This window comes from Hypanus sabinus, chromosome 15, assembly GCF_030144855.1.
Source record: "Hypanus sabinus isolate sHypSab1 chromosome 15, sHypSab1.hap1, whole genome shotgun sequence".
NCBI classification, from domain to species: Eukaryota; Metazoa; Chordata; class Chondrichthyes; order Myliobatiformes; family Dasyatidae; genus Hypanus; species Hypanus sabinus.
The window spans coordinates 49,152,391-49,173,761 of NC_082720.1; the positions used below are offsets into that span (position 1 = coordinate 49,152,391).

The window sequence follows — 21,371 nt, forward strand, 5'->3', positions numbered from 1 at the left end:
CAATGGAACTGGGTGACTATGAACAAGCTGTTCACATTTTTAAAAACACATACTTTTCACTGATATTGTATTAATGTGTGTAAACACAATGCACATTGTTCTACAATGCAGATTATACCTTTATGGCTTTATCTGTCTATTCAATCCTGATTCTTTTAATCATGCATCCATGCATAGATTTTATATTCCTAATCCTGAGCCATCAGTTATTTCTAGACTCTAACCAGATATCCTGAAGTATAAAATACATTAAGTGAAACCAGTAAGTATACAAGTTATTCTATATCCAGAGTACAGTACATTGCATGAGTTTGTTCTACAGGAGATGTCTTTTCTGCTCTATTTCAAACTAACTCCTGCTACACTTGCCCCTAACCTCCTCCCTCATCACCATTTAGGTCCTTCCAGGTGAGGTAACACTTCAGTTGTGAATCTGTCAGGTTCATCCATTGTATCTGGGGCTCTTGGTGTAGTCTCCTCAATATCAGTGAGACCCAACACAGATTGGGAAATAGCTCCATTGAACACTTTCACCTTATCCACTGAAAAAAGCAAGATCTCTTGATGGCAACCCATTTCTATTCGACTTCCTATTCCCATTCTGACATGTCTGTCCATGGCATCCACTATTGTCATGATAGGGCAAATCTCAGGTTGGAGAAGCATCACCTTGTTTTCCACCTAGGCAGCCCTCAACATGAACGTTGACATTGATTTCTCCAACTTCCAGTGATTTTCCCCTCCTCACCCTCTTTCTCCATCATACATTCTGGTTACTCACTCACCCTTTCTCCTTCTCAACTGCTCATCACCTGCATCTGGGTTCCCTCCTCCTTCCCTTTATTCCATGGTCCATTTCCCCCTCCTTTGAGAGTCCTTCTTCTTTAGCCCTTTACCTCTTCCACCTATCCCTTCCCAGCTTTGGACTTCACCTCCCTTCCCCAACAGACATGCATATTCCCCCTCCCCTTGTCTCACATCTGACTTGCCAGTTTGTACTCCTACCCCTCCCTCTGACCCTCCCCCCTACCTCCTTATTCCAACTTTTGACCCCTTGCTTCCAGTTCCGATGAGGAGGTTTATATTTGTGTGTTGGTTCTGCATTTAACTATTTAAAAATAAGTTTGTGCTATTACCTTTCTGTTGGTGATTGATGTGCCTGCCATCTTTGGCTTTCTGAAGAGGTTTGTTGCTGAAACACAAAATAAATTATTTTGGAGATTTCATTTGCATCTTTCTTAATTCTTTAAATTAGATTTGGAAAATGGTTCCAAAATAAAAGGGAACCTTTAAAAGTCTTTTTCCCTGAATTGTAAAACCAACTACATTTTCAAATACATGTTCTATTAGCTACAAAACATTTTGGAATGATCCAGGGTTGAACAAGTTGCTGTAGAAATGTATTTTTTTATTACTACTTTCAAGAAAACTTGCAAAGATATGAGAAATTTTGGGATATATCTGTTAAGTATTATGAGGCACTTCATAATGAGTAGTTTAACAAGTTAATAAAGCTGAGCTGGGTTCTTGGTGGTGCACTGCATTTGCATCTCAGTTAAAGTATACTGCTAAAATTTGAGGTGATTTAGACAATTGTAATAGATTTCTACTTTTGTTCAGTTTAAACTTTCCAGCCATTTTTTTCACTGTAGACCATCCCTTGCATCCTGCCTGTGTTTGCTTCAAATACCATCCCTTGCATCCTGCCTGTGTTTGCTTCAAATACATGGTTTAGACATTTATCTACAACCATCCCATGACTAGTAAGAGTGTCCCTGCATCTAGACACTTGCATATCCTGTCCATATATAGTCTGTCCCCATTAGTTGCACCATACCTTTCACTCTGCCTCTGGTTAGTTTGAGCAACCCTTTAGGTTGGTGGTTTCCCCTTTGCCCTTTCTTTACATTGACCCTTGAACTATGCCTGTAGTCATTAATGACCAAGTCCTTAACCCTTGAAGAGCTGTCAGTCAAATACTTTGCACATTATTCCTGTAGTCTTGCAAGTTTATTTCCCTCAAATATTCTCCAGTTCTCATTTTCAAATGTTTGGTTGCCTTTGTTTCTATCACAACAGCAGGAAGTGAGTTCAGGTCACTACTACTCATTGAGTGAAAGATGTTCCTTCTCATGTCCCCACTTTCTCTTGCCCCAAGTTTTACATATAAATGTCAGAATTCTTGAACCATCAACCAAATTTGTCTTGCCTAAATCTGTAAATTTTGTGCACCTTCGTCACATATCTCCCCAAATTCTTCTGCTCCAGTTTCAAGTTTAATTTTATTGCCATTCAACTGTGTACATGTATATCACTAAATGAAACAACATTTCTCTGGACCAAGATGCACAACACAATACATAACTTTATAGCTAAAATAGTCCATATCATGAGACATTGTTGTTTAACTCCTTTGAACCTTCCTAGGGGCTATTGCTTTCCCTCCTGAAGTGTGGGGACTGTAACTAAACATAGTGCATCTGTTGTGGATTAGGCACAACTGTATAGAAGTTCAATGCAGTTTAATGTTTTGCTATCTGCTCTCTTAATATGTCCTGACACATTCAAAGACTTATATAGGTTATATAGACTTATATCGTTAGGTATTAATGCTGGAGTAATAAAATAGATTCAACAGTGGCTAGATGGGAGATGCCAGAGAGTAGTGGTGGATAATTGTTTATCGGGATGGAGGTCAGTGACTAGCAGGGTACCTCAGGGATCTGTTTTGGGCCCAATGTTGTTTGTAATATACATAAATGATCTGGATGATGGGGTGGTAAATTGGATTAGTAAGTATGCCGATGATACTAAGGTAGGAGGTGTTGTGGATAATGAGGTGGGTTTTCAAAGCTTGCAGGGAGATTTATGCTGGTTAGAAGAATGGGCTGAATGTTGGCAGATGGAGTTTAATGCTGAGAAGTGTGAGTTTCTACATTTTGGCAGGAATAATCCAAATAGAACATACAGGTTAAATGGTAGGGCATTGAGGAATGCAGAGGAACAGAGAGATCTAGGAATAACAGTGCATAGTTCCCTGAAGGTGGAGTCTCATGTAGATAGGGTGGTGAAGAAGGCTTTTGGAACGCCGGCCTTTATAAATCAAAGCATTGAGTACAGAAGTTGGGATGTAATGCTAAAGTTGTACAAGGCATTGGTAAGGCCAAATTTGGAATATTGTGTACAGTTCTGGTCACCGAATTATAGGAAAGATATCAATAAATTAGAGAGAGTGCAGAGACGATTTACTAGGATGTTACCTGGGTTTCAGCACTTAAGTTACAGAGAAAGGTTGAACAAGTTAGGTCTCTATTCATTGGAGCGTAGAAGGTTGAGGGGGGATTTGATCGAGGTATTTAAAATTTTGAGAGGGATAGATAGAGTTGACGTGAATAGGCTGTTTCCATTGAGAGTAGGGGAGATTCAAATGAGAGGACATGATTTGAGAGTTAGGGGGCAGAAGTTTAAGGGAAACACGAGGGGGTATTTCTTTACTCAGAGAGTGATAGCTGTGTGGAATGAGCTTCCTGTAGAAGTAGTAGAGGCCAGTTCAGTTGTGTCATTTAAGGAAAAATTGGATAGGTATATGGACAGGAAAGGAGTGGACGGTTATGGGCTGAGTGCGGGTAGGTAGGACTAAGTGAGATTAAGAGTTTGGCACGGACTAGGAGGGCCGAGATGGCCTGTTTCCATGCTGTGATTGTTATATGGTTATACATATAAATCTTGGGTCTCTCTTTACCTGAACACTCTTTAGAACCATACTGTTCTTTCTTTTCTTTCTCCTTATCTCTCCTTCAACACATTTAAAGATAAGTTGGCTGGTTTATACGATAACATTAATAAGAAGAAGGTGGTTTTTGTGGGTATTTTAATGTGGACTTGTTAAATCCTTATAGACATACACAGATAACGAATTTTATCAATACAATGTTTTGCATGAGTTTATATCCTTCAATCACACAGCCAAGCAGGATAACTGTAAATAGTGCTACACTTATTGATAACATATTTACAAATGTTACTGATGGGAAAATAACAGGAGGTTTATTCATAAATGATGTTAGCAATCACCTGCCTGTTTTTGTAGCATTTGAGAGCTGCATCATGATTAATAATGAAATTAAAACTAGCAGGTTAATTCAACATTTAACTGAAGGTGCTATTAAATCTCTTGGAGTTAATTAAACAAGATTGGAATCCAGTCTATGTAGATGAAGCCTATGAAGCATTTGTTTCTGTAATAACTAATTTGTATGATAAACGTTGCCCACTAGTTAAAGTTGACAAAGAAGTTTATTGATGAGCCTTGGTTAACAAAGGAAATACAAAATGCTTGTAAAAAGAAAAATATATTATATAAGAAATTCTTAAACCATAGAACAAAGGAAGCTAAAATGAAATACAAGATATATAAAAATAAGTTAACAAGTATTATGAGATCTAGTAAAAGGAGTTATTACAGTAAATTATTGGAGAATAATAGAAATATTAAAATAACTAGAGAATTTTAAATGAAATTATTAAAAAGGATAAAAGAAAAACAATTTGCCCATATTACTTTTAAAAAATATGGTAATAAGGGATACTAATTGGTTGCAGATAGGTTTAATTTTTTCTAAATGTGAGAACTAAATTAGCTAAATCAATTACTGAACCCAGCAATAAAGATAGAGTAAATAGTAATATTATGTTTATTAGAGCAACTGAGGAAAAAGAAATAATTGATATAGTATATAAATCAAAGAGCAAGAAATCAACAGATTGGAATGGATATGAAATGTATTTAATTAAAAACATCATTGACTGTGTTGTGAAACCACTGACTCATATCTGTAATCTGTCTTTGATTGCTGGAAAATTTCCCAGTAAAATAAAAATAGCCAAGGTCACTCCAATATATAAAGCTGGAGATAAACATGTATTTTCAAATTATAGACCAGTTTCTTTGCTCTCACAGTTTTCCAAAATATTTATAAGAAGGTTGAATGATTTTATAACAAAACGTAATATACTCTGTGAACAGCAATATGGTTTCAGAAAAAAACAGAACCACTACAATATCATTAATAGATTTCATAGAAGAAATATTAAATGCTATAGAAAGAAATGAATATACAGTGGGAATATTCCTTGAACTTTTTTAAAAAAAAGTATTTGACACCATGGACCATAAACTATTATCAACAAAATTAGAAAGATATGGTATTAGAGGGATGGCACATGACTGGTTAAGTAGTTAATTGGAAGACGGGTATCAGTATAACAACTCAAATTCAAAACTTTAGAGGGTAACTTGTGGGGTTCCACAAGGTTCAGTGCTTGGTCCCTTGCTGTTCATTTGGTATATAAACGATATATGGTCTCTCAGACATCAAAATGTGTATTATTTGCTGTTGATAAAACTATATTTTGTAGTGGGGAACATCTGAAACAACTTTTGGATACAGTGAGAGAACTAAAAATTATAAAGAAATGGTTTGATACAAATTATATCTGAATCTAAGTAAAACTAAATTCATAATATTTGGAAACCGTGTACCAAACTCATAGTAAACTTAGAATAAATAATGTTGAAATTGATAAGGTATCTGAAACAAAATTTTAGGAGTGGTAATAGTAAATTAAGCTGGAAACCACAAATAAATTATGTCAAAGCAAAAATGTCAAAATCTATTGCAATACAGTACAAAGCACAAGATTTCTTAAATCGGATCTTTGTATACATTATACTGTTCACTTATAGTCCCATACATGACTTACTGTGTAGAGGTATGGGGAAGTACATACAAAACAATTACAAATTCAATTTTTCTACTCCAAAAGAAAGTTATACAAATTGTAAACAAGACAAGTTATTATGAGCCAAACAATCCACCATTTATTCAACTAAACACTTTAAAATTCAGAGATTTTGTTTATTTTAAAATAATACAAATTATGTCTAAAGTAAAAAATGGACAGCTACTACAAAGTATCCAAAGGTTGTTTAAAATGAGGGAAAGTCAACATTATTTGAGAGGAACATGTATATTTCAAAACAAAGGATAAGAACAAATGTAAAAAATCATTGTATTTCAGTCAGAGGGGTGAATCTATAGAACAGCTGTGAGAATTTAAAAACATGGACCACACTTAAGTTTAAAAAAAATATTTAAAAAACAAATATAAAATACATGATTTAAAATGAATGGGAGTAATGTAAATAAATGATATTTGGAATTGGAATTTTTGTTAAAAATTATGATTTTTTTTGTTTTTGATGTGATGATTGATGCCAAATATGTTGTTTGTATAAGTAAGAGGGGTAGGCATAATAAGCTGTAGCCAGTCTACACCCTTTCGGTCTGTTTTAAAGAATATCTATGTTTTATCCTATGAAATCATCTTTGTAAATGATTTTGTTATGTTTGTGCTGACCGAAATAAATTTCATTCATTTATTTATTCAATACACACCTTCTCAATTTCCCTGTATTATATTTGATTGGCCACTTTTCTGTCCATTCTGAAAATTTATATCCTGCTGCATTGATTAGTATCATCTCATTGTTTTCTAACATTGACTCAATGTTTTATCTGTGCTGGCAGTAATCTTTTTATTTCATAAGTTATTAAACAACTTTTTAGGTGGTACATTGTTGAAAACACTTTAAAAATCCATGTTGACAGCATGCATTGCCATCAATCTTCTCCGTTTAAGTTAATTTGGTTTGTCAACTATGATTTGTGATGGATTTACAAATCCATCCACCCTTAATTAATTCAAACCTAGCTCAGTGCCAGTTAACGTTCCTGATTATTATTTCCTTGATCTTCTCCATTATTATTAATAAACTGATTGGGCTGTAGTTACTGGGATATAAAATTTAAATGCAATCTGACTGCAAGTAATCTAATCCAATCTGTGTTTGAACTCTTGACATGTTTTCCATTTCAATATGAACCAACCAGTGCTGTAAATGTAATAGAGTCAAACATGATATTGATCTGTTTGAGGTCAAATGACCAAATATTGTTCAAGAACAGTGATACATATTGTAACATCGAGCAAAACATATTGACTTGGTACTGAGCCAAACTCTCATAGCAAGGCTATCTTAACTCAAACCCAATTGCTTTATCTAAAAAAAAACAAAGTTGACTTGTTCTGAGCTTGGCACACATATACAATATACAGGTATATATATACCTTTGATACTGAGTCTGATAGCCAGGCACTAGTTCTTTTAAATTGTGTGGCACCTGTGTTCAAAAGATTATGATAAGGCCTACCATTATCTCCAACTCCATATAATCCAGATCAGTGATTTGTTGATTTTAAGGAAAATAGTCATTCCATCATAAACTTTATTAATTTTCACCATTTCCATTACCGCAACCATTTAATTTCTACTGGTATTTTGTTAGCACAATACTTCTCAGTAAATTGTGATGTAAAATTCTCATTAGATAATCTAATCACATTTTCCTACATTATACTCTCATCTGTCACTTCATACCTTTCACTTAATCTATTGTTATTTCTTTGGAGGCTCTTTTATATTATTTACAACATGCTAATCCACCTCTCTGGGGATCTTATTTGTTACAGTATACTTGGCTTCTTCATCTGTCATTGGTGTAGATTATAAACATTTGATGCCACTGCACTAATTTGTGTGCCATCTGACTAGTTTTTTGTTGCCAGTCCAAAAGGATCTCTTGCTTTTCTGATAAGAGTTTAAGCTTTGTTTTGACCAGAGGACATGGCAAGTATCTATTTTACAAACCAATTAATGACCTGACCTGAAATTGAAATTTGAGGGTTTAAGCCATTTGACTGAAACGTGTTTTTAAAAAAAAGTTAAAAAGTTAAATCCAGGAAACTTCAAATTGCCATGGTCTTAAATGAGGCGAAATTATAATAATTAAATTTTTTTTCACCAATGTTTCAATACATGAAGGGAAGTTCCAGGGATTGCAGTTCAGCTTAAATATCGATATAACTTGAGCACTTGCACTGAAAAGATGGATGAACAATATCAATATTGTATTCCAGAGGCACAGGTTTCCAAGAAATCCCTTCCCTGAACCTAGTACAAAATTTTACATATCTAACAAAATTTTATTTTGCAGAAGGTGCAAGTTCCAGTAGAACTTTATCCAATGATCAGTTTAAATAGGATTGATTGTGTGGTGAACTACATATACCTGTCTGGACACGCCCCCCCCCGCTGACTGCTCCTCCCACTGACCCCGGTATAAAGGTGATTGGAGCCTGAGCCCGGCCCTCAGTCTCCAGGATTGCCTCATGTCTTGGAGAGTTATTGATGGTGCATCAGACTGGCACTTCACTTTCTCTGATTGACCCTCTGACTGAAGGTAAGTTAGCACTGCAGATATTTAAACTCCCACAGTGTTTAGATCCATTCCCAGCTGACTTCTGAATGTGTGAAAAATATTGTTAAGAAGTTACAAAAAGTTGTTGTATTTCTGTTCTGGATTTTTTTTCATGGTAGTAGTGAAAAAGTAATTTTGCCTTCACTTTCTATACTAACCTGTACCTAAATCATTTCACATATGACCAGTAGAGAACATCCTAACAAGCTGCATCACTGCAACATATGGAAACCGCACTGCGATGGGCAGGAAGGGTCTACAATGGCTAGTCAAAACTGCCAACTTATCACCTGCAGCAGCCACCCGCCATTAAGGACATATATATACAGATAAGTGCCAGAAAAAGGCCAAAAACACCATGTTGAATCCCTTCCATGATGCTCATGGGCCACTGTATTCACACTAGGATCACCAGACTCAAGAACAGCTACTTTTCCTAAGCAGTAAGGCTGATCAGCATTTCTTCCCATTTAGTCAGAGGGTGATAAATCTGTGCAATTTGTTGCCACAAGTGGCTGTGAAGGTAAGTCATTGGGTGCATTTAAGGCACAGATAGATAGGTTCTTGATTAGCCAGGGCATCAAAGGTTATGGGATGAAGGCAGGGGAGTGGGGATGACTGGAAGAATTGGATCAGCCCATGATTGAATGATGGAGCAGACTCAATGGGCCAAATGGCCTACTGCTGCTCCAATATCTTATGGTCTAATTCACCCCTCCACATCTCAACCACTGCTACTTCATCATTTCCTGTCAGCCACCTTGTGTGCAGACACTTCTGTGCCTACTCTAACTTTATGTACATTCAATCAATCTATGTATATAAGCTATCCTATGTACTAATACTTGTGTTTTTTACTTAATTGTGTTCATTATCTTACTGTGTTTTTTTTTGTGCTGTATCAGATCCAGAGTAACAATTATTTTGTTCTCCTTTGCATTTATGTACTGGAAATGACATTAAACAATCTTGAATCTTGAGCCTTCAAGCTAACTGGATTTACTAATTTCATCCAAGGAAACAAAAGTTACTTTGAACTAACAGAACAGATTTTACTGCAAAATAGAGATCTCTTCACAATTACTGACATGGAAGTTGACTTTTTCAGATTACCATGAACAGAATCGAATCCTTTATCAACCCTCCCACAGAAATCTAATATTTATGGTGTTTCTGTTGAAAGAAATGGTGTAAATTATGTTCTCACTGTTCTACAACAGCAATGATCAACTTTGAACTGCCAGGCCATTGCAGAGAGCTGATACTAACAGCAGTCAAGGACAAATGTTGTGTTAGAGTTGTGCTATGTGGCAGTGAGATTATAACTTGTAGCTGAGAATTCGGCTCCTCTTTGGAATTTTGTCTCCTGAAGTAAAACACTGTGCTCTTATAGCAAACTTAATTATGTGTGCATTTACATTTCATAAACAAAAATTGTAACCATCTTAGAAACAAAACCTGGTGTATTAAAGCTTTTGTATTCCACAAATAGCACTGAGCCCTATGCTAATTACAATTCACTGGCTCTAATTATATTCTCATAATTGAAAGTGTACAGTGAGTACAATTAATGCCATGATAGTTCTGTAAGAACTTTGGAACAGATGTGGGCCATTCAGCTCCTCAAAAGTGTTATGCCACTCTACTTGCTCTGTTTCTGCAGCCCTTAAAATCTTTGCCTAACAAAATCACCACTTCCTTCATATTTTAATTCTTTCCAAGTACATTTCTACTAGCTATAATAGTAAACTTCATTATTGCACTGAAATTTTAATTCTTTCTCTATCTTCAGACTCTGCTGAACTGTTGACTATGTCCATCACTTTTTCTTTCAGAATAGATTTTATTTCAACACTGTAATCTGAATTTAGCATTTTGAGTGGATAAAAATCAATCTCTTGTTCTTTCCAATGTTTGACAAGTAATAATGTAGCTGTGTCAATAAATTGTGCATTATTCATGAACTCCATGGATAAATTAAATTTTAGGTGTTGTATTGACTTAAGAATATCCTAGGTTGTGCAAGCAGTCTAAGGATAGTGATCTGATTTTTTTCGTTGGCAGTAAAGGTTATTTAGTCCTAATTTATATTCAGCAACATCTGCTGGAAAGTGTGGGAAAGCTCAGGATAGTTAATAAGATACTAGAGTAGAGTTCTGTATCCCATTGTAATGATGGGGGAGGGTGCACGAGGCAGTAAGTGGTAATAGTAGATGTTTTATTTCATGATAACATTAGGCTAAATGTTAAATTTGTTTCCGGTGTATTAAAAAGATGTTTATAGAGCCAGCGATCATTGATCTGGGTTCAGTTCCTTCTGGTACCTGCAAGAAGTTTCTAAGTTCTCCCCATGAAAGTCTGGGTTTCTTTTGGGTGCTCTGATTTCCTCCCACATTCCAAAGATGTCCAGGTTAAGGTTAGTGAGTTGTGGGCATGCGACGTTGTTGCCAGATGCATGGCAACACTTGAGGATGGCCCAGCACGATCCTCAGTGATTTCTGCCAGGCCTGCTCCCACAAGTACTTCTCTGCCTGCTCCCACAGGCACCTCTCTGCCTGCTCCCGCAGGCACCTCTCTGCCTGCTCCCGCAGGCACCTCCCAGTTTCCACCTGCTAATCAGGTTTGCCTACCAGACTCATCACCTGCAGCCTATTTAACCACAGTCCTTGTTCATTCGTAAAACTGTCTGGTCTTAACCACTTGCTCCCAGCTTTCACTTTCCCTGCCTAAAGTTTACCCTTTTGCCAGTTGTGCTTAGTTTCTGTTCTCTCTTGTTTTGGGGCCTCTCGTGACTGGTTATTTTGTATTATTATTATTATTAAAGATATTGTTTACTGCTAATTCATTACCACTGCTCTGATTTTGGGTCAAGCCTGCTCTAAATTTCCTGACAGGATAAGTGAACCTTCGATTGACCCAACAGAGAATGTTCATCTTACTTTAGAAATTACCTAGGGTTACCCATAGCCCTCTATTTTTCTAAGCTCCAACTACCTGTCCAGGAGTCTCTTAAAAGACCCTATCGTATCCACCTCCACTACTGTTGCTGGCAACCTATTCCACACACTCACCACTCTCTGCATTTTCTAAAAAAAAACTCCTCTGTACCTACTCCAAGCACCTTAAAACTATGCCCTTTCATGTTAGCCATTTCAGCCTTGAGGGGAAAAGCCTCTGACTATCCACATGATCAACGCCTCTCATCATCTTATACACCTCTATCAGATCACCTCTCATCCTCCATCGCTCCAAGGAGAAAAGGCCGAGTTCACACAAGACCATGGTACCCTATTCTCACAAGACATGCTCCCCAATCCAAGCAACATCCTTGTAAATCTCCTCTGCACCCTTTCTATAGTTGCCACATCCTTCCTGTAGTGAAGTGACCAGAACCGAGCACAGTACTCCAAGTGGGGTCTGACCAGGGTCTTGTATAGCTGTAACATTATCTCTCTGCTCTTAAACTCAATCCCATGGTTGATGAAGGCCAATGCACTGTATGCCTTAACCACAGAGTCAACCTGCGCAGCTGCTTTGAGCGTCCTATGGACCCCAAGATCCCTCTGATCTCCACACTGCCAAGAGTCTTACCATTAATACTATATTCTGCTATCATATTTGACCTACCAAAATGAACCACTTCACACTTATCTGGGTTGAACTCCATCTGCCCCTTCTCAGCCCAGTTTTGCATCCTATCAATGTCCCACTGTAACCTCTGACAGCCCTCCACACTATCCACAACACCCCTAGCCTTTCTGTCATCAGCAAATTTACTAACCCATCCCTCCACTTCCTCATCCAGGTCATTTATAAAAATCACGAAGAGTAGGGGTCCCAGAGCAGATCCCTGAGGCACACCACTGGTCACCGACCTCAATACAGAATATGACCCGTCTACAACCACTCTCTGCCTTCTGTGAGCAAACCAGTTCTGGATCCACAAAGCCATACCTCCTTACTTTCTCAATAAGCCTTTCATGGTGTTTGTCTACTTTGATGACATCTTCATCTTTTCAAGAACCCATCCATTCAGTCTTACAGCATCTCCTCTAAAACCAACTGCACTGCAAGTTAAAAAAAAAAATGCCATCTCCACACCCCAGTCATTTCCTTCCTAGGTAATGCCTTTTTACCCCAAGTTATTACCGTGGCCCCAGAGAAAGTGTGCACCATCGTTGAATGACCCTGACTGTGCTCCCTCATAAATCTACAGCGCTTCTTGGGATTCTCCAACTTCTACCACCATTTCATTTGAAACCATAGCCAAATCACCGTTGCTCTCACCTCATTCACCAAGTCACCTACCTCGCAGATGACCTGGTTTGCTGCTATGGACCATGCTTTCGGGGAACTCATATTCTCCGCCACCTGAACCCCTCCGGACCTTTTGTGGTAGAGTTGGATGCATCTGACATGGAAGCCGGGGCATTCTCTCCTGTACTGGATGAGAACACACTCCCTTGTGTCGCCTTCTCACACAAATTCAACCACTGTTATGGTGTAGGAAACAGGGAGCTGTTTGCTATTTAAATGGAGGAATGGGAGCATTGGCTGATGGGGGAGCTCTGGGCCCTTCTTAATCTGGAGTGACGGCCAGAACCTCATATCCACACAACAGACCTCCAGCTCAACCCACGTCAGGCTTGCTGGGCCCTCCTCTTCGAAGAATTCAACTTTGCCAATTTCTACTGACCTGATTTCAAGAACACAAAGGCAGGTGCAGTCACAACTGTTCGACCCAGTGGAAATGGTTACCGACTCTCAGCCCATCATTCCATCCTCGCAGATCCTCGCTCTGACCATCTGGGACCTTGAGAACCAGATCTGCCAGGCCCTACAGCACAAGCCTGCTCCAGCAGCACAAATGACATGCCGGCAGTTGTGCACTCTGGTGGGCCCACACCCCATCCCTCTCCGGCCATCCAGGTGCATAATGGACTCTGGATTTTCTGCAATGCCCATTCTGGTGGCCCACCATCATTGCAGATGTACGTCAATTCGTCACTGTCTGTCCTCGGGGCACTTGATCCATTTCCTTCAACCAGAGAGTTTCTGAGCACTTGCGGCTCCTTACCCCATCCTCCGCACCTCAGTGAATTTGTGCACTGGCTATCGGCAGACCAATGATCAGTCAGAGAGGGCCAGTCAGCAGGTGGAGAGGTTTCTGTGAAGCATGGCTGCCTTTAACCATTCTACATGGAACAAATGCCTGCTCTGCCCAGGGTACCATGGTTGGGGTGTGCAGTAACTTGTCGATTGGTAAGGGTATGGCCTGGAGGGAGGTCAGGTACAACTTGGATCCAGCGCATCGATGCGTTCCACTGGACCCATCTGGACTATTCTTGGCCGCTGGGGGGCCAGCTGGCAGGTTTGCTCTCACTGACGCCTCCCAGCCTGCGCAAGCGGGTATCTAGCAGTCTTCACCCAACTGATGAAACTGCTCACTCACACCAGACTCATCACCTGCAGCCTATTTAAACCCAGTTCTCATCTGCAGTCCCTGTACACTTATTGAACCATCTGGCCTCAACCAGTTGCCTAAAGTTTATCTTGTTGCCTGCTCTGTATAGTTACTGTTCCCTCTTGTTTAGGGGCCGCTTATGGTCTTTTATTAAAGTTACCATTTACTGCTAAATCGTCTTCACTTCGGTCAAAGCCTCCTCTGCATTTCCTGATAGATTCGATTAGGTACAGAACATTACATTTCACTTGTATATTTCAATATTTCAATGCATATGATATGCAAAGCTTTTCCTTTCTCTTTATCTTTCCCTTCTTGTGGGAAGATCATAATTAACTTGATCCTAGCTTTTCTCTGTCAGCCCAAATAGCCTCAAACATCAAAATCAATAAACATATTAGCCTTTTAATTTCTAAAAATTATCAGTTAAAACCTCTGTTTCAGAGCCAAAGAACATACAAAAGATGAGCGCTTCAAGCTTGCTTTGCCATTCGTCAGGATCAAGGCTGTTCTTCCACTCTGTTTTATTGCACGATCTCCATATCCTTTACTTTCTAACTGTTTCTATTTGGAACAAATACACCTGAATTGAAAGATAAATAGATGGGTATGTGGGAGGGAAGGGTTAGATTGATCTTGGAACAGCTCAAAGCCTCATGCCAGGCAAATAAACTCTTCCTGAACGTCAGCGAGAGACAGGAGATGGTTATTGACTTCAGGAGAACTCACACCATTGACACTCACCTTTGCATCAACCGCACAACAGTGGAAACTACAAGCAGTTTCAGACTTCTGGGGGAGCACATCTTGCACAGCCTCTCATAATCCCTTAATGTATCTTACACGATTAGCAAAGCTCACCAATGCCTCTACTTTATGAGGAGGCTGAAGGGAGCTGAACTACACACATATACAGTATATTCACATCCTTCTACGGATGTGCTGCAGGGAGCATCCTAACAACCTGCATCACTGCATGGTATGGAAACTGCACTGCAGCGGACTGGAAGGATCTACAACGGGTAATCGAAACATCCCTATGCATCACCAGCACCAGCTCATCTGCCATCAAGAACATACAGTATATACAGAAAGGTGCCAGAAAAGAGCCAGTAACATCATGAAAGATCCTACCACCCTGCTCGTGAACTGTTTGTCCCACCCCCATCAGCGAGGAGACTATGTAGCATCAATGTCAGGGCCACCAGGCTCAAGAATTAGTTCCCCAAGAAGTAAGGATGATCAACACCTCCACCCACTAACCTGGTCCTCCACACCCCCAGCCACCACTGCTTTAACATTTCCTGTCAGATTCCCCTTATGTAATGACACTCCTGTGCCTGGCGTCACTTTATAGACATACCACAAATCTATGTATATAAGCTATCTTATGTGTCTGCTTTTTTATTATTGTGTTCTTTATCTTTGTTGTGTTTTTTTGTGCTACATTGGATCTGGAGTGAGAATTACTTGATTTTTCTTTACACTCATTCACTGGAAATGACATTAAACAACCTTGAGAAGCACAACATCATAGGCTGTACTATTCAATGTCTTAAACTTACCACCCTCTGAGTGAAAACAAGAACTTCCTCTAATATTAGTCTTGAATGTTTAGCCTACCCCTTACACACTGTGAACCCTGCTTTTAGATTTCTCAGCTAGAGGAAACACTCCCTCTGTATCCAGACCGCCAAGTCCTCTAAGACCCCAGGGCTAGAATCAATCTCTCCTCAAGTGGCAAGTCAGCAATTCCTGGATTACGTTAGCAATTACGTTAGTGTGGGGGGAAGATGTGGAAGAATTGGATATCCATGGTGAAGATGAAGTAGTTGGGGCCAGAAAAATGGATCTTATTGAAGTGAATGTATACAAAGCAAAAATGAATAGAGTCAAAAGATGGTAATGACTACTGGCCACTCTACTGATGTTGCTTTTCTGAAGATAAAAAAGCAAAAAGGATTAAGGAAAAGGCTGAGTTACTGAACAAATATGTTGTACTTTGGCAGACAGTGAAGGACCAGTAATGGGGGGTAATCAAAACTCTATAAAGATTCAGAACTTAGAATAAAATTAGAGGTTAATAAAAATGAAATGTAGAGAAACCAGATCCGATGAAATCCCTTTAAGAAGGCTTATGGAATGCTTGCTTTTATTAGTCGAGGCATTGAGTTCAGAAGTCAAGACGTTATGTTGCAACTTAAACTCTGGTTAGGTTACGTTTACAGTTCTGGCTGCCTCACTATAGGAAGGATGTGAAAGCTTTGGAGAGTGTGCAGGAGAGGTTTACCAGGATGTTGCTAGGTTTAGATGGCATGTGCTATCATGAGAGGCCTGGCCAAAGTTGACTTGTTTTCTTTGAAGTAGTAGAGGCTGAGGGGAGATCTGATAGAGGTTTATAAGATTATGAGAGGCATTGATAAAGTAGACATGAAGTGTCTGTTTCTCAGGGTAGAAATGTCTAATGCCAGAGAGCATGCATTGAAGGTGAAAGGTGATAGGTTCAAAAGGGATATGAGAATAAGTTTTTTACTCAGTGCAGGATGCCTGGAATTCACTGCCTGGTACGGTGGCAGAAACAAATACATTAGAGGCTTTTAAGAGACATGAATGTGAGGAAGATGGAGAGATATGGAATTGTGTAGGTGGAAAGAATTAGTTTTTTAGTATTTTTGATTTACTTTTTAGCTGATTTGGTACAACAGTGTGGGCTGAAGGACTAGTTCTTGTGCTGTGCAGTTCAATGTTCTATGTTCTAAAAGATGCAAAGATAATGGAAACATCACTGATTATCCAACGGAATTTTCTAGACTCTAGTGGATTTGAATTTGGCAGGTGTTGGCACCATCAATACGTGAGACCATTCAACAACCACAGCAGAATTTCAAGAAAATTTAGGTTGCTGCACCAAATTGCAAGCAGAACTCTTTCTCCATCCAGATGCAAAGCCAATCTTCTGTTCCAAAGGACTGGTACATACACTGCTTTTCCAGTCGTGGAGGAAGAGTTAGGTCACCAGCAACAAGCTGGTGTGATTAAACTGCTAACTACTCATGTTGGGAAGCTGCAACAGTCATTATCTAAAAAGTCAGTGGTACAGTGAGGTTGTGTGCAGACTTCTCAAATGGTCTTATTACAGCTCTGGAGATATGCCAGTATCCATTACTGGTACCAGAAGATCTCTTTGCAAAATTGAATGGTGGCCACTACTTTGCCAAGTTAAGTGGCAGAAAATTCACAGGAGCTTCTCACCATTACAACACTGAGGGTTGTTTTCCTTCCGTTGTTTGTGTTTCAGGATAGCGAGAGGTTCTTTAATTTTCCAACAGTTTATGGACGTCATGCTTACCTGGACAACATCATTATGATAGGCATAGATCAGACAGCATTCTGCCAACGCCTGGACGATGTTTTGAACAAACTATAAGATTCTACTTCCACTCGACACATTTCAAACCAGAATTGTCAATCGTTGTCATGAAGAATGCATCCAAGTACAAGATGGGAGCTGCTGTATCCCATATCTTCCGTGATGGTTCCAGAAAAGCTGTCATGCATGCAGCTAATTACTGACCTCAGCAAAAAGGAACTATGGACAAATCAAGAAGAAAGCCTTGGGAATCATCTTTGTAATATAGAAAAAAATTCCACAAGAAGCTTTACAGAAGAATTTTCACTTTCCTTACTGATTACGAGCTACTGTTGTCCATCTTTGGGTCTAAGAAAGGCATCCCGATGTAAACAGCTAACTGTCTACAAAGGTGAGCAATGATTTTATGAGCCTACAATTTTGAGATCAAGTACACATCAACCCAAGGACTTGGACAGGAAGATGCTCTCTCCAGACTTATGAATTAGCAGGTTACTGAAAACGAAGGTGCAGTCGTGACTGAAATTTCAGTGGCTTTTGTAGTTCACCAGTTTGTATCAGATGTTGGTGAAGGTCTTTCAGTCATGGTCATTGAGGTCAGAGCAGAAACAGCTGCAGATTCTCTTCTTCAGCGTATCTGCAGATGCCTCATTGATGGATTCCAGTCAAGGTTGAGGAAGATATCGTACCCTTTTACCAATGTCAGACATCCCTGTCAATAGTGGACCCCTGCCTAAAGTTCGGGGACGGAATAGTGATTCCACAAACACTTTGACCAAACTATTCTATCGTGGTCTCCCAGGCATCATTCGAAGGAAAGCCCTGTCTTTGAGTACTGACTAGGCACAGACGAAGATATCTTATCCATATGCAAGTAGTGTATTCAGTACTCTGTTACCAAAGAATCCAGGTTGGGCCAATACACAACCATGGCCTCAGACTACCAAACCTTGGAGTTGAATACATATTGACTTTGCTGGTCTAGCCAACGAGTATACCTACCATGTCCTGGTTAATGCCTATTTCAAATGGCCAGAAATGGTGTCTATGAAATCAACAACAGCAGAGGCTTCCATCACATCTGCTGCAGATCTTTATCCATCTTGTTTCTGACAATGACACCCAATTCAGTTCACAGCAGTTTGCTGCATTCTGCCAGAACAGCAGAATTATCCACATCTGCTTACCCTCATATCATCCACAGTCCAACGTCAAGCAGAGAGGTTTATGGATACTTTCAAAATGGTTGCTCCTGAAATCGAGAGGAAAGAGCATTGGCCAATGCCCTCAGCACATTTCAGCCGACATATGGAATTACACTCGCCCTCAAGGGGAAGTCACTAGCTGAAGTACTTTTGGACAAAAACTGCGCAGTGTTGGATGCAATGTCCAGTATCTAAGACAGCAGATAGTGAGGTGCGCAAATGTAGTCACACATACTTTAGTCGACAGGTGAAGTCATTCAAGATCTGAGCTGCAGTGCGGGTCAGACAGTATCACAATGGGCAAGACCCCAGGGTACCAGGTCAGATTGGCAAATGAATAAGGGAAGTGCCCTGTGAAGTTATAGAAGGATATCAGCATTGTCATTTCAATCTGTTGCGATCACATGTTCATTGGGCAGATCATCAAACATCTCCTCCTGGTAGGGTTTGATTTACCCTGACCAAACCAACCAGCAGTACCCAAGCAACATTGCAACAAGAAAGTGACAGCTGCAACCACTCATCAGCATAAGCTTGTTGTTCCCATTCAATTCAACCCTCAAATCCTACAGGTAATCATCTCCAAGGAGGTGCTACCGAGAACCAAAACAACCTACGCCTATTGGTCAGCTGACAACCAATCCCAGACTGACTTTCTCTAATCGATTCTTGTTCCAATCTATGTCTTGAATATTGTTTGGGTAAACCATTTCGATGTTTGTGCTTAGGGATGTATAGTTAAGTTTGAATTTTGAGATTTTGTGCTTGCGTGGTTTTACTGAATAATGGTGTATTTTGAGTTCTGGCTTTATCCTATCTCCAGGCTTCGGGTTTCATCAGTACTTATAGGCAAGTGAAGATAACAGCAGGCATTACGTTGTTATTCAAGAATGAAAACAGAAAGAAAATAAGTCAGTTTGATCAATATGTCAAAGGAATATTTCTGGAGTTCATGGTTAAGAATGTTGTTGCAAGCACAAAAAAATCATATGTTTAGGCAAAATCAATAGGATTTTTGAGGCTGAAATGGTGTTTGACAAATACATTTTTAATCAAATCCCAGGATAGTGGATATGGAGTAAACTTTTGGAGGAATATTGCCAAAGTTTTAATGACTATCTGATAAGGTTCCACACAAATATTGGCAAATACATTAAGATTCATAGAGCTAACATATTAGCATGGGTAAAAGATTGATAAAGGAACAAAGTGTTTGGAATAAACAATTCATTTTCAGGTTACTAGTTGGGTGCCACAAAGACAGATAGGGGCCTCAGTTACTTTAATTGTAAATCAGTAATCTAAATGAAAGGGTAGAAAGTGATGCATTCAGATTGCTCATGATTCAAAGTTGTATCTTAAAATGTAGAGGTTATAGAATCTGCCTAGGATTATTGGCAAGTTAGGCAAATTGGCACAAAAAAGGCAGATGGGATATGTGATGTTATTCATGTTAGAAGGAAGAATATAAACACTGATCTTTTTGATAATGGGAAGTTAGTAAATGTTGGTGTACAGAGGGATTGTAGAATGCTGATATAGAGCATATAGAAAGTTATTGTACAACAAATAATTTAAAAGCTCTTTAAATCAAAATTTAAGAGAACAAGGAGTCAGCAGTTGTGAGCATGGAAAAGAAATAAGATTCAGTACAAGACAGGACCTGAATCTAAATAAGATGGAATTGGTGTAGGCTGAAACTGATGAAGCAGGGGGAAGTATATCAGAGGCAGCTTTATTATCACAGACCTATGTCATGAAACTTGTTGTTTTGTTGCAGTAGTACAGTGCAATACAAAAAATATTACTGTAAGTTACAATGAGAGATATATAAAAATGAATAAAAAGTGCAAAAGGAGAACAAAGTAGTGAGCATGAATTCTCTCAGATTCTTATACCTCCTCGCTGATGGTAGTCATAAGGAGAGGGCATGTCCCAAATGGTGGATGCTGCCTTCTTGAGGCAGAGCCTTCTGAAGATGTATTGGAATCGCTTTTTTCATGTTATATGTCAATGATTTGGATGGTGGAATTGATGGCTTTCTGGCTAGGTTTGCAGATGATATAAAGATAAGTGGAGTGGTCAGGTCGTGATGAGGGGAGTCCTTGTGCAGGATTCCCTGAAGATTAACGCAGGCTGAGTCTTTGGTAAGGAAGGCAAATGTAACGTCAGCATTCAGTTCGTGAGGACTAAAATATAAGTGCAAGGAAGTGATGCTGCAGCTTTGGTCAGACCACACTTGCAATATTGTGAGCAGTTTTTGGGCCCCTTATCTGAGAAAAGATGTGCTGGGATTTGAGAAGGTCCAGAGGGGGTTCATTGGATACATCCAGAAGTGAAAGGTTCATTTGATGCCTCTGAGCCCGTACACTCTGGAGTTTAGAAGAATGGGGGGGGGGGGAATCTCATTGAAACTTATCAAATATTGAAAGGATAGTGGATGTGGAGAGGATGCTTCCTATGCTGAGTGAGTCTAGGACCAGATGACACAGCCTCAGAATAGTGGGACGTCTATTTGGAACAGAAATGAGAAGTAATTTCTTTAGCAAGAGGTTGGTGAATCTGTGGAATTCATTGCATTGGACAGATGTGGAGGCCAAGTCATTGGGTATATTTAAAGCAGAGGTTGGTAAGTTCTTGGTTCATCAGGGCATCAAAGGTTACGGGAGAGGGCTGGAGAATGGGGTCAAGAGGTCTAATAAGTCAGTCATAATGGAATGGCAGAGCAGACTTGATGGGCTGAGTGGCCTAGTTTTGCTCCTCTGTATTATGTTCTCGATAGTGGGGAGGCTAGTGCTCATGATGGAGCTGACTGAGTCTGCAACGTTTTACAATCCTGTGCACACCAGGCAATGATGCAACCAGTCAGATTGCTCCCCACACTCTCCAGGTTCAGGAACAGTAATTCTCCCTCAGCCATCAAGCTCTGGAACTGGAAGGGGTATCTCAGC

General features: G+C 39.4%; 1 protein-coding gene across 4 annotated transcripts in view; it reads right to left on the reverse strand.

Annotated features, from left to right (window-relative positions):
- The window catches only part of myot (myotilin), a 78,920-nt gene that overhangs the window by 11,730 nt on the left and 45,819 nt on the right, over positions 1-21,371 (reverse strand). For all 4 annotated transcript variants that reach the window (XM_059990370.1, XM_059990371.1, XM_059990368.1 and 1 more), the window contains exon 5: positions 1,137-1,192. In XM_059990370.1, the coding sequence (XP_059846353.1) occupies positions 1,137-1,192 (56 nt within the window). The remainder of the gene's footprint in view (positions 1-1,136; positions 1,193-21,371) is intronic.